This window comes from Paramisgurnus dabryanus, chromosome 3 (assembly GCF_030506205.2).
Source record: "Paramisgurnus dabryanus chromosome 3, PD_genome_1.1, whole genome shotgun sequence".
Lineage (NCBI taxonomy): Eukaryota > Metazoa > Chordata > Actinopteri > Cypriniformes > Cobitidae > Paramisgurnus > Paramisgurnus dabryanus.
This window is the reverse complement of record NC_133339.1, coordinates 23,652,371-23,666,731: the sequence shown is the minus strand read 5'-3', so window position 1 is coordinate 23,666,731 and position 14,361 is coordinate 23,652,371. Positions and strand designations below refer to the sequence as shown.

Below are 14,361 nucleotides of genomic sequence, written 5' to 3'. Positions count from 1 at the left end.
TTCTTTTATACCCTGAGGTTAGTTGAGGTTAGGCAAAGCCAAGAATTGAATGACAAATGAGACCCACCTGACCCCCATGCTATGTTTGTCTCGTGAGGCTGGATTATGATATTATAAAGAATTGTTAAGCTTGTTAGTGTCTTTAACAGGTATCTAAGGAGTGCCAGGGTATCCAGGTATTTGAATAGAGTTCTTATAGACTATTGTGGATGGGCAGACATAGCTTTCTTAGAAAATGCCAACAGAATGATTGTATGAGAAGGCCTCGACTTCATTAGCTGCAAATGATTATAATGATGGACCGACAAAAGACTGAGTGGGACAAAAGATTTACAGCAAACAAAGCAGGGGTACATGGAAGAGAGGATGGCTTTATTTGAAGGTCATCATGCATTCAGCGTAATTATGAATGGCAACGGGGCCACATACACATATTACACCAACATTGCACCACAAGAAGATGGGCTCATTAATGCTGCTTGCATTGTGTGTTAGGATTGTGTGAATAATCAGACTGTATTTCTCATCACATTACAAAAGAATGTGTTCAGTTACAAACAGGTCAGAGGAAATGGCAGTACATATTTAAGAGACAAATAGCCTACAAGAGATGACAAACACACCCAGTGTATTCTGAAGGAATGCAGATGGCTAATAATAAAAACATGGGAGAATTAAAAACTAATCATACAAACCCATCTTAGTCAAGCTAATACTAATGTGAGTGACATCAGACACACGTATAAAACAAAAATGCTGGGTTATTTCTAACCTAGCGTTGGGTGAAAAAGGGATGAACCCCACTAGGTTAAGTTAACCCAGAAAATGTTTATATTTGACTTACCCAACAATGGGTTAAAACAACCCAGCATTTTGGGTTGAAACAAGCCTGTTACAACCAAACATAGGCTGGGTTGAAAATAACCCAACATTTCTTAGAATGTACTCTCTATTGTACTCAGGGCTGTCTCACAACCTGGTTTAAAACTATATAAAAATGTGTATTCTGGTAAGCTTGTATAATACATTATTGCTGGGGGCCCTAGCGGTCGGCTCGTATACTGTATGTCAATGGCCCTTGTTCAATTTCCTTTGGCAGACTCGGCTGTATGGCCTAAGGCTTTGGAATCAGCCCAGTCCATAATTCAGCCCTGACTGTTAAATTCTAGTTTGTAGCAATTTAATGTTATAAAAATGACCTGGAGACATCCTGGAGTGTGATGTGAGGACTGTTGGAAAATCTAAATCTAAAGTCGTTTATTATATCGAGAATGAAGACAGACTGTTGACATGCTGGAAGAAGACATTGTCTTGCTGAAGAGGCCCATTATGCATTTTTGGCAATGCCCAGAAATAGTTTCTGTGATATTATGTATGTATGGGCCATTCAACATAATTCGTCCAAACTGCTGTCCACATCCAAAAGAACACACTTAAAAAACATTTAAGTATATCAATAATGTTTTCCTAAGATCAGGCCCGGCTCACCCAATCAGAGGCTTGGCCCACCCTGGCCCCACACCACATAACAACCAATCTTTTGGCCAAAAATCTTAAATATTATATTGCCTGATCTCACAAAATATGTGAAATAGTCACGCATTATTTTGCTCCGTTTTGCGTGACATTGTCACGTATTTCCACCATTTTATGTGCCCCTCCCACGACATTGTCAGGTATTTCCACCATTTTACGTGCCCCTTCCACGCATTTCTTTTCCGTTTCAATTTCACGTACTGGTTACTCAACTGTTTTTCCTATTTTTAAACAATTGTCGCTTTGGTTTGGGGTTAGATTTGCTGTTTGCGTTAGGATGTCACTTAAAGTATTGGGCACGTAAAATGGTGACAATCTCGCAAAATTGAGCAAAATAATGCGTGACTATTTTATGGAAATTTGTGAGATCAGGTTGATATTACACTAAATTAACAGATGAGAATAATTCTTAAAGGTCACGTTCTTCCCGATACCATTTCTTAAACCCTAGCTAGTGTGTAATGTTGCTATAATAGCATAAATAATACCTGTAAAATGATAAAGCTCAAAGTTCACTGGCAGGCGATATATTTTCTTTACCAGAATTCTCCTTTCAAAGACTACAGCGAACGGCCGGTTTGGACTACAGCTCTCAACTTCCTGCTTTAATGACATCACTAGAACAGTTTTTGACTAAACTCCGCCCACAGGAATACATCAGTCACCAGCTTTGGCTCAATCCATAGGCTCAAACGGCTCTGCTAAGCTAATGCTGCGTTCCAGGCAGGTTTTTAAACCCGTGAGTTACGACTTCAAAACCACGACTCACGACCCTATGCGTTCCATGCAGCCTGTAACTCGTGTTTTTACAACCTTCTACTGTTGAAAGTGCAATGGAACAGCAGTCAAACCCATGACTTCCCACCCGTGAACTCGTACTAGATCGATGTACTCCCAGTTCAGAGTCGTGAGTCGTGGTTTTGAAGTCGTGAGTTACGGGTTACAGGTTGCCTGGAACGCAGCATAAGCTGCTATCGAATCACAACACACTAAACAAACTACACAATCAGAACTCATTACGTATTTCTGAAGGAGGGACTTCAAAGAACAAGAAAGACATCAGACCGTTTATAGGACAGTGAAAACAGCGCTATACAGATAAGTCAATTGTGTGAAAAATACAGCGTTTTTTTACATGTGAAACATAAACACATGTTATAAACACAATCAAAGCTTCACCACGTATAAAACAAAAATGCTGAAACGCAGAAAGAACAGGAGCTTTAAGAAAAAGAGCATCTCAGATTTTTGGTTTGTTACAAGTTTGTTATAGTTGATAGAAATAGCTGTTTTAAATGAACTTCTCAAATCTAAAGTTACTATCAAGATATTAACGGGTCAAAAAAAATTACAAATGCAAAAAGAGAGAATGTAAAAATAAACATGTTAATCATTTTTATAAAGTTACTAAATAGATCCAAAATATGAAAAAAAAATTCAAAATGAAACAAACACAACAATAACAAACAACCCTAACAATCCCCTTAAATATATGAAGCATTATTTAAAGCATGAAAGAACCACCCAATCCGACCGGCCCACCTGGAATATCACTTGGCCCACCTTTCATCCCATATCTGGAGCAGGGCCAGACAAAGATCCTTCTATTATCTATTTAAACTCACATAATATTCAAAATATCAGTAAGATTAATAAATATAAAATCATAATTTATTTAGTTTCATTGGGAAGTGGCTCTCCGGAACCCTAACCCCTAAATTTCAACTTGAAAATTGATTTTGAAGAAAGTGAATTTTTTTTATTTATTTATAAATAATTAAACTTTCCTGAGGTCAATTTGTTAAAAGTCTGACAATCTGAAAACTTTTAGGAACATCATAACCAGATTTTGTGCAATTAAGCACATTTTGGGGGGTTAACTCCATTAAATTTAGTTTTTATGTTTGTATAGCTGTTTAGAACTGTTTTTGCTAACCATGTGCATCTCTGAGCTAAACCCAAAACTGTCTACAATTGTCACTACCGAAACACTCACTACCAAAACAGTTGATGTAGTTTTGGTTGTGACAAAAGTGAACACTTAATCTTTTATTTGGGGTATTAAACTAAATGTTTGTAAAGTTATGAAAATAATTAGTATTGTAGTATGTTTTAATACAGGGTATGTATTAAGTTAAAATTTTGCAATGAGATGTGGTTACACTTACAGTACATAAGGGTGCAGTCCATGATACTAGTAAAGGATGTTAGGTTATTGTCATTAATGTTAATAACTATGGTTCTATGGTTAACAGAGAGAATGACAAAACACCAACATGCCTACAACAAAAAGAAAAACAACAGCAGCGAGACTGAGAGAATACAGACAAATGTTAAGGGATGAACCAGTGAAGTACCAGGAATACCAAAAGAAAATGAAAGAAAGAAGAAATAAAGGGAAGAAGGAAAGTATCAGTGAATTATCTGACAGGTTGCAAAGACAAGTCAGAGAGCATGAAGGGAAAGACAGTGAAGACACAGGAGGTTGGTGAAATGACAAAAAGAGATGGAGATATTTCGCTTCCACACCACCCACCTAGCACGTCCACTGAGGGTGATCAGACACCAGGGCACGTACACACTGTACAGAACAGCTTAAGGTGTTTTTATCATATATTTACTGGTAGTTGTGTTTATAATATGTGCAACATATTACGTATTTGTAATAACATAATTTGTTGACAGTTTAATTCAGCAGTGGTAAACTAAATATTGTGATCAATGTGCGATCACGACCGAAACATGGGATGTTTTGTCATAAATAAAGTATAATGAATTATCATCAAGATGTGTTAATAGTGTTTAATGTAGTGTATATTCAAGCTAATGAATCCTTAAGTTTAAAATCAGTATGAACAACTTTATGACTTTTACAAAGAAAGATTGGATTTAAAATACAACAAATCTTATAAATTATACTTCAAATATTGTTTCAATACAAATTGTAATTGTTATTGATTGACCTGTGAAAACTTTTAATAGTTACAAGGTAGATGTAAACAAAATCATAATAGATCAACTTAATCCTTCTTAATAAATGACATAATATTGTGTTTCGATGGTGAATTTGGGAAGAGGAAAAATATTCCAAAACTTTCTGAAAAGACAATATGAGAATTAGCTCCACAGTTACTAGAAATGTGTACCTCAGATATTATACATTTTGAATGCATGTGGCAAAAAAATACACTGATTTTGGACCAATTCTGCGAAATGGCCCGTGTGTGTGTGTGTATAGTATACAAAATAATTTGGAGACATTTCTGATGTCATTCAGCTTTTATGTAACATCAAAACATTATTTGACATTAATTTGACAGTAATATACCACCCTCCTTTATTTCCCACCACTCACATTTCCTCTTCCAGTGAACAACTGGTACAGAATGAGACCTGTCGATGGATTCTGCAAATATAAAATAACCTCCACTTTAATTAACACCTACCCACAATATTAACAGCAGTAATAACAATATTCAGAATATTCATAAACAGCATGTATTATTAGGAGTGAAGTGTTCATAATGAAATGGTAAAGTGTCCTCTACTTTGTCTTTAAATGATTAATTCTTCATTTATTGAAATATTTATTTGCTTGTCAGATCAGCTGAGATCCGTGTTTTCCCAGAGGTTCTTCCCAGTTGAGTCTTTCTCAAAGGGACATATTCCAGTTTAGAAACATAATTCACATTTCCTTATTCCAAATACATCATAAACGCATCACACATACATATATATACATATACACTCACGTACATGACCCCTAGTGAAAGCTGATGGGTTTTATATTTGTCAGAAACTTGTGGAAAGGCCAGCAGGGGGAGTGAGAGAGCAGTCAGTTTATCTTTTGTTATTAGTTTTCAGTATTGTACTTTGCATACGGCCTTAGTTGTTGAATACGACTAGTTTTGGGATAGTACTTCATTGGATTCTTGACTAACAGACATCTGATAGCCTGATGTGATCACAGTTATTACTCAAGGGCAGCCCTGCCACAGGAGAGCGGACCATTTCAATCCATTCAAACAGTACTCCATGGTGGGGAAGCCAATTTAAGACCTGAGCCCAGCAGGCATCGGAGAGCCAGGAAGAGAGAAATGCAAGCAGATCAAAGTCAACCTATCTCCCGTGTGTCCTTGACGGACCTGACTCGGTTTGCTGCCCTATTCCCTTATCCTGGTCTATAGAGACCACCTGCTTTCAAACATAGGTAAACAGAAAAAACTACACTTTCTCGTTTTCTCGCTTTCATTTTCTCTCTCTCTCTCAGTGTCTCAGTGCAAGGTGCTGTTGTTGGTCTCATTCTCATGGATGGTGTGAAGGGGGCGAGCGTGGGGCGGCAGCAGGGGTGAGGCTGGGGACGTTGAGGCTCCGTTCTTGGCTAGGCCACATGAGTGAGCAGCACAGTTGATCTGTCGCAAAGTGTCCATTGCTTCCCCTTTTGCATGCTTTAACAGGTCCGCCTGGCCCTGAGAGACAGAGAAACAGAGAAGTTTACCCAATGTCAGTGATTCCAGAGACACACCGACAAAAACATCTTTAGAACGTAATGAGAGAAACCAAATGTGGACAATCCTAGTACTTTCAATTGTTTTTGCAATTTGAAAAATGGTGGCAAAAATAATGACTTAATAATTGTTGTTTTCAAAATGAGCATGAAGACCAAATTATAAACCAAACTAAAAACTTTCTTCCAGATCTAGAAAAGTACACATGTAGCTTAGAGGAAAATATTTTACTATGTTCTTACCTCAACTTAGATGAATTAATACATCCCTATCTTTATTCAATGTGTGCACTTAATCTTTGTACAGCACGTCGTGAATGTGTTTTTAGCCTAACCCCATTCATTTCTTAGGAACCAAACAGGGATGAATTTAGAAGCTCCCAAACACTTTCATGTTTTCCCTATTTAAAGACTGTTACATGAGTAGTTACACACGTAAGCATGATGGTCCAAAATTTAAACGTGGCGATTTTTAAAGCGGAAAAAAATGAGAACTATATTGTATGGCAGAAGAGCACTTAGTTTGCAGCACTTCTCAGGCGCAGTAATATTGATGGAAGTTTGAGCGAGAGGGGGAGCAGTCAGGAGTGATGATGTTACTGCGTGCCGAGGTTGAAGTGCTCTTCCACCATAAAATATAGTTCTCATTTTTTATCCGCTTAAAAAAATCACCACATTTTATTTTGTGCCACCATACTTACTCATGTAACCACTCATGTAACAGTCTTTAAATAGGGAAAACATGGAAGTGTTTGGTGACTTCTAAAGTCATTCCTGTTTGGATCCTAAGGAATGAATGGGGCTAGGCTAAATGCTAACACATTCATGACGCGCTGTACAAAGATTAAGTGCACGCATTGGAAAAAGACAGGGATGTATTAATTAGTCTAAGTTGAGGTAAGAACAAAGTAAAATATTGAAAAACAGTGGTGTTTTCCTTTAATAGAGATACCACTGCTCAGATCGATTTGATGTTATTTCAATAAGGCGTTTTTTGTAAAGAATCGAACAGTTAACATTACATGGTATATATTAAGTGTTTCTGCTTAGGTAGCCTTAAATAATGCCCAAAAGAAGCAGATTTTCCTCAGAAAGGTAAAAAAATGTGATAGTTTGAAACTGGTTGTAATGGCAGGAACATATGCTGATTAATTTCAAAATTAATATTTTATAACCCCCCCCCCCCAAAAAAAAATCACACTGTGGGGTGGCTTCCTGGACAGGGCTTATTCTGACTAAAATGTATATTTGAGCTGCCTTAATTAAAAAAACATAAAAAATATAAAATATATCAGTGAAAAATATATCAGTGAAAATGTTTTGTCAGAAGATGCACACCTATATCGTTTATTTTTATAAGTTATGTTTGTAAAAACGACTTAAATGTCCTAATATAACTGAGTTAGTTCTAAGTCTAGTTCTGGCTAAATCTAAACCCTGTCCGGGAAAGTGCCCCTTAAAGTGCAAGATATATGATTATGACGAGATTACAAGCAAAAAGACTAAAATAAATTGGCTTTATGCCCAGCTGCACCACTTCCTGAACTTCAGCCAGCCCCTTGATTCCTGTCTGCCATTATTGGACAAAGTGATTAATCCAGGTGTGCCTGATTATTGTTGTTGTGACTACTGAGGTCAGGCACACCTGGATTAATCAGTTTGTCCAATAATGGCAGACAGGAAACAAGGAGCTGGCTGAAGTTCAGGAAGTAGTGCAGCTGGGCATAAAGCCTATTGGTCTAGAGTTTGAAACATCACTACTTGCAGTGCAAGGGTCCAGCCTGCAGGGTTCAGTCTAACACAAGATAAACCAAAATTGGCAGGGCTGCATGTACAACAACCCCAGCGAGCAATAGCCAACTAAATAAACTTGAATTAGGTTACATTTCATTTTTGCCAAAATAACTTGCGAGATATATGATATTCCATCATGTAAGCAAAGTCGACAGTGATAAGACGTTTAGTTTCATTTGTTTATTTCAATTACTTATGGCCTACGATTAAATGTCTTTGCCTTGTTTTACCCCAGACCTCTGGCCTGTCTGGACGGCTATTAGGCGTCTTTAAACTCAAAGCTGCATGTTGGGACAGCTTCAGTAGATAACACAGCAAGGATGCACTTAATAAATCAAAACAGTCTACTTTATCTCTCTCTCCCTCTCTCTCTGGAATCATTCCAGAAAAGATGAAAGGGACATTTAGAGGAAGAAGACGTATCGGTCAGTTTGTCTCCTTGTGAGTGTCACCTCATTGACCATGAATTTCTCATCTTTTTATGTATGTATGCACAGTACGCATGTGTGTGTGTGTGCATACAGTACAATAGACATCTGGTAACTTATAAGCACTAATACAAAACATACATATTTTCCGAATCATACACGGACACATTTTAACATTGTGGGAAATTTCCATTTACTTTCTATACTGAGCTACAGATACTTTTTTACAGCTTTCATTGTTATAAATCTGAGCCTAGCAAGACTTTCCTGCTTTCTTTCGTCCATTTACCAGAACGTAAACCTTTAAAAAAATAAATGTTATTTAGATTGTATTTTCTTTTATTTTTTACAAACTTTATCCACACAAGTCTTCTTCTTGATACTATCATTTATGATTAATACATGAACCAGCCAATGAAATCCTGCACGTAGACGGCGCAGACATGCATGGTGGAGATCTGCGTCATGTGGCCACAGAGCGTTTCTAATGGAAGATGAGAATGAAACAGAACTAATTTAACTCGACATGGCGACAACTCCCTCAGTGTGAGGCCTACAACGTCAGCTGCACTGCGTTATTCTTGTTCAGACTGCAGTGCCGCTTTTCAAGTGGCCTGATCTGAAATAGACAGATGTGACTGGAGAAATTTTGGCAGCTGGATGCTACTCCAAAACACCTGCATAGCAAGATAAGCTCTTTGACCTGGATTGAAGAGTCTTTTGCCATTAATAAATGATATATTTTAAAACAGATGAATTATGCATATGGGCATGACGCATATAGACTTAAGGGATGAGGGTAGCTAAGAGGCCTGGAGTGTTGCAGAGACACGCTGGTACATACTTTATACAAGTTTATGTATCGGCTGACAGTTTGATGTCACTTCCTGGATTAAGTAAGGATTCGGTAACTCAACTTTTACTTTGCGTTGGAAGGTAAAACTGTGGATGGGCCGATCTGCTCCACCAGCACAATGAAAGTAATATATTGTGAGTATGAGAAAATTTTAAGCAAAAATTTACTACAGTGTTTGGAAAACACTTGCACACTAGGACACAAACAGGAAGATCTGTGAAAGATTATGGGATGGTTTCCCAGACAGGGCTTATCCTAATCCCAGACTAAAATGCATGTTGGTATCATGTCTGAACATATATCAGTGCCATTGCTTTGTCTCACACCAGTATTGTTTTTTTAAAAGCAATGTTTGTAAAAACTGGTTAAATGTCCTAATATAGCTAAGGCCTAGTCCTAGTCCCCAACCTCGGGCTTGATGAAAGGAAAGATCTACCTCTCAAAGGGCCCAGACTAAACTTCCAACTTGAGGCATTTAATTTAGGCTATATATAGTTGAATTACATAAAATGCATGGATCCCATTTTCAAATGCCAAGAAAACTCATTATATTTAAAGTTTTCACTTTGCGTGTGGCAAAATGAGGGGATTGCCAAAGTTCTTAACCTTCTTAACAAACATTCAATGTCATTGCAATGTGAAACTTTATCATAATAATGATTCGGTATTTCATATTTATAAAATACTTTCTCATAAAAATGAGAAAATACATCAAAATTTCTACTTAGTAATCTAATAATAATGAAAAGCGTTCTCAAAATTAAAACTTAACTTTGGTCTGCACACGCGTGCAGTGAAGTAAAACTGATTCATGATTTTTCTATTGAATGCCGAATTCGGAAAATTTGACTTTGGTTTATATAAGTAATAAAGCGGCCGACTGACAAAAAGGCCAATTAGTCAGCAGGGAATTGTCGCGGTGATCCCGATGATCTGGGCCTGGACCATCTTATTTTATCCTTACTTGAGGGATCTACAGTCAAGGATCAAACGGTCAGTCGTGATGGCGAGGTGATGGCGACCACTGATCTAAACCCTGTCTGGGAAACCACCCCAAAAAGTTAAATTTTTAAGTCATCTGATCACATAATATAAACTAAATGGTTAATAATATTTTTAGAGGTCAAACGAAATCACCATCGACACCAAATCCATGTCTAGACCAGAAACCAATCTATAATGCTGTTCAGTAATATGACACTTTAACACTATGACTAAGCTAAAGGTGACAAACTCCTAATCTTTATTTGCTAGACTTCCCTTCCCTAGACTTGCGCGTGATTTATCTGTTTACATTAGTACGGGAACAAATGAATGTGTTACACAACATAGCACTTTAGTGAAGCTTATCTGACCATAAATACATAAACATGTCTCCAGATAGTGATACAGTGAGTGATTAAATGTAGAGATTAAAGATAGAAATTTCAGGAAGAGGGAGAAGATTAAAAGAAGTTTTTAATAAGTAAAGATTGAAGTTGCCAGGACTAGAAATAAAAAAACACCAAATTACTGAAAAATAGGTAAGGATGGGAAGACCCTTAGGCGTCACTGCTAATTTATTATCTCCTTCACATGCTATACGCTAGCTGACAGCTGTTACTAAGAAGCTACCAGATGTTGCATACTAAACTACTCTAGTGCTAATCTGTGAGATAACAGAACACAGGCAGTAAAGACCCAGCACTCAGGGCTATACCATATTTGGCAACACATTTGTATGCATTTATTCAACATCTTTGAATTCCTAAACAATGATTCTTACGTGAATGCACTGGTAAAAAAGGCTGGCATTTCAGTTTCACCCTCATGATTCATGGTTAGCATGAAGACATGTCACGTTGTTAGAAGCCTATCTATTTTTGGACAGATGGTTGACACACAAACCTTCAGCACTGTGATGTTCCAAGCGTAACTCTCCATGGCTTTCTGCAACTTTCTTCCTTTCAGGCCTTCTCTTGCCCCGATCCGATGCAGGTCCTCGTGAAAGTCCAACCCTGTGAAAACAGCCATATTTTAGTCAGGAATTCTTAACCAGCTTGATGTAAACCTGAAGATATTGGTAAACATGAAAGACTGAGGAAATTAGGAGTATTTTAAGGTAAAACGTGTTTTTTTCTGACAAGCTGTCACAGGGCATCCAAATCACAGCAGTGACTCATTCCAAAACAGAGATAAAAAATATAAACAGATCACATACTGTAGATGGATGAGTGAATACAACAGATGTGTGGGGGGATGGATGCAAGTTTACACGTAGTCATAATTTGTACTTGATGTGGAGTCCTTGAGAAACGATGAAAGGCAAACTGTATAATTCAGGGATTAGTAATGTTTGTCTGTAAGGCTTAACAGTACATAGGAAATGTTGTTAATGTTGTTGTCAAACACAAGTATTTAAATGTGCAACAAATGTTCAGCTCTCTAAAGTGTTTATCACACTGTGATCCATCAAATAGATGTTTTCTACAGAGCAAAAAATAAATACTTTGGACAGTCTTTACAAAAAATAGTACTGTGGCAATAAAATGACGAATTCACCGTTATTACCGAATTGACGTACCACATGTTATGTAAAGAAACTACACTTTAAATCAGGGGTGTCCAATACATCGATCGCGATCGACCAGTCGATCGCAAGGGCAATGACGGTAGATCGCACATAAGTTAACTGCTGCTCCACGCGCAAAATTGGCATTATGGTCTTAAAATACTTTATTGCGTGTTTCACAATTACTCTGAGTTGCTGCGCCTTTTTTCTTAAATGTGTTTATATAAATCTTATGCCAGGCCGCTGCAGCTCAGTTGTATAACTTCCGAAATTCACCAGGATGTGCATTCTTGTCTTCACCCAGAGATGAGAGAGAGAGGGCGAGGCAGCGTAGCGCTAATTTATATGCTTCTAATACTGTTGTATTTTCTAGTTTGTTTCACTATCTCCGCTATTTTAAGGAATACTCGAGTCAATTATTTTTTTTAACTCCTCAAAAAGAATAGAGTACGGTAACAGCCCTAAATTCAATGTAGATGTATAGTCCTAACAAGCATTTAAAGTGTTATAAAAATAATTAACTGTGTTTTTTAGCAGGTAGATCTTGCCGGCTCTATCATTTTAAAAGTAGATCGCCACACAAAAAAGTCTGGACACCCCTGCTTTAAATAATACTGTAGTGTACTACCACACTATAATGTCCAAATATGTATTTATAATAGCACCCTTAAAAAGGTCCTAGTATGTATCATTACGGTTCAGATATGTATATGTTTAGTACCAATAGGTACCTTTAAAATACTAATAAGCTCACTTTGGTGTCAATATGTAAATCCGAGGTACTAATATAAACTAGGTATGCTCTGAAATTATTTTATTTTTGGTGGGGAGCCATAACAATACCAATTTAAACAGACAACTATTGGCCGATACCGATATTAAACACTTGTATATAATACTACAAGTTGGCCTATTAGCTAGTTTATTTCTGCATCAAATTATTCTTACAAAAACATGGTTGGATCTATTTAAAAATTAACTGACCAACATAACCTAAGAGAGTCACAAAGTGAGACAAAATTTTGGCGTTTTTTTGTCTTTTTCCAAATTTTGCTATGGCAATGGAAATATATGGGTCTTTCAGAATAAATGGCCTCCTAATTCAAAGTGACATGATGCCAAGTGGCTGGAAATGGAAGTGACTTCGGTTTCATGATGAAGGCAAAGAAAGATAGGAATGAATAAAATGGGATTGGGGAAATGGATAAAAGAAAAAGGACTGAATGATTATGATGAATAGAATTAAGACTGTGTTTCTATTTTACTATTCAATCTATATCTGAAACGATTCGTGACCAGTACCAGGACCACAAAACCTTAAAAAAAAATCATATGAATAAGTAAGCCTGCCATTGATGTTTGTAAAGACAATATTTGGCAACTAATTGAAAATCTGGATGCAAATCTGGTTGGATCTATAAATTAACTGACCAACATAACTTATAAGAGAGGCACAAAGTGAGACAAAATTCATTTTTCGAAATACTCTTACTCTGACCACATGGCTCACGTGAATGAGTAATCTCTGGTGATTAACTATGTGATTTACTTTTTAACCCCCAATGCACATCTGACAATTTTTACAGATTTATTTTGTTTTGGTAATTATTTAATTATTTTGATAATATTTTTTTTAATGCAGGATTATGACATGCAACTTACTGCCTTCATGCAGTTTATTAATAAAAAAACGGTATCGGCCTTTTTCCATGCTATTGCCGATATGTCAATGCCTATTTTTTATTGAAATACTGACTCTTTAATCTAACTTGCTATGTACACATGCAACCAAATAATCAGTTTGTAATCGTATCGATGAATGGAGGATGAACAGATACAAATTTTGATCATATTGATCATATTTAAAGGGGTGGTGTAGTCTGATCTGTGATCCGATCATCAGGAGAAATGTATGCATGGAAAAGCATGAATTGTAGGATTTTTTTTAATTGGATGCAAAAATACATTGTGCACATGTGCAGAAGAATTGTGCTCAAGTTCACGTCTTATATTTACCTCAATATTTATCACATGATTGTTGTCACAAAAACATCCCTGCTAAAAAAACAATAGACACCATCACAGAAATATTATTAGTTTTATTGGGAGTTTTATTGGTTCTAATGGCATATGGCCCAAAAAACACTACAGTGTATTGGTTTTTGTTGGTCTCTAATGGTATCTATTGGTTCTATGTATTGGTTCTAATGGAATATAGCCCAAAACACACTACAGTGTAGTGGTTTTAATGGTAAAAGCGAATGGTTCCTATTGGTATTTTAATGGAAACCATTAGAATTTTCTGTAATGGTTTTATTTATTTTTTTCAGCAGGGATGCCCCCATGCAAGGCGATGGCAACATGAATTATTAAGGTAATGGGGTCACGCACTGAATATTTTGCAGCGTTCAGGTACTTTCATTACATTAAGCAATAAAATAGCATTGTGCCTTTCAAAAATTGTGTTTTCACTGCCTATAACTAAACACTTCCTAAGAACAACTTTCTCCAACTTAAACTAAGACTTTGTACATTTATACAGAGATAAAGCATGAACTCGACAATAGATGCTGTGCCCAGCATGGCATTGCCAAGTCCTCTGCTTTTTGGCGGAGTTCAGATTTGGGCAACTTTTAAACAGTTTCTGCGAGTTGATTTTTTTCTGCGGGTTAAAGATGAAAGGATTTTG

The 14,361-nt window shown here is 36.7% G+C and overlaps 1 protein-coding gene across 1 annotated transcript in view; it reads right to left on the bottom strand.

Moving 5' to 3' along the window:
* Window positions 1-5,789: 5,789 nt before the first annotated feature.
* The window catches only part of stat5a (signal transducer and activator of transcription 5a), a 176,130-nt gene continuing 167,558 nt past the window's right edge, over window positions 5,790-14,361 (bottom strand). The window contains exons 25-26 of the mRNA XM_065273858.2: window positions 11,009-11,118; window positions 5,790-6,005 (exon numbers count right to left, since the gene is read on the bottom strand). Coding sequence (XP_065129930.2) covers window positions 5,811-6,005; window positions 11,009-11,118 — 305 coding nt within the window. The 3' untranslated portion in view covers window positions 5,790-5,810. The remainder of the gene's footprint in view (window positions 6,006-11,008; window positions 11,119-14,361) is intronic.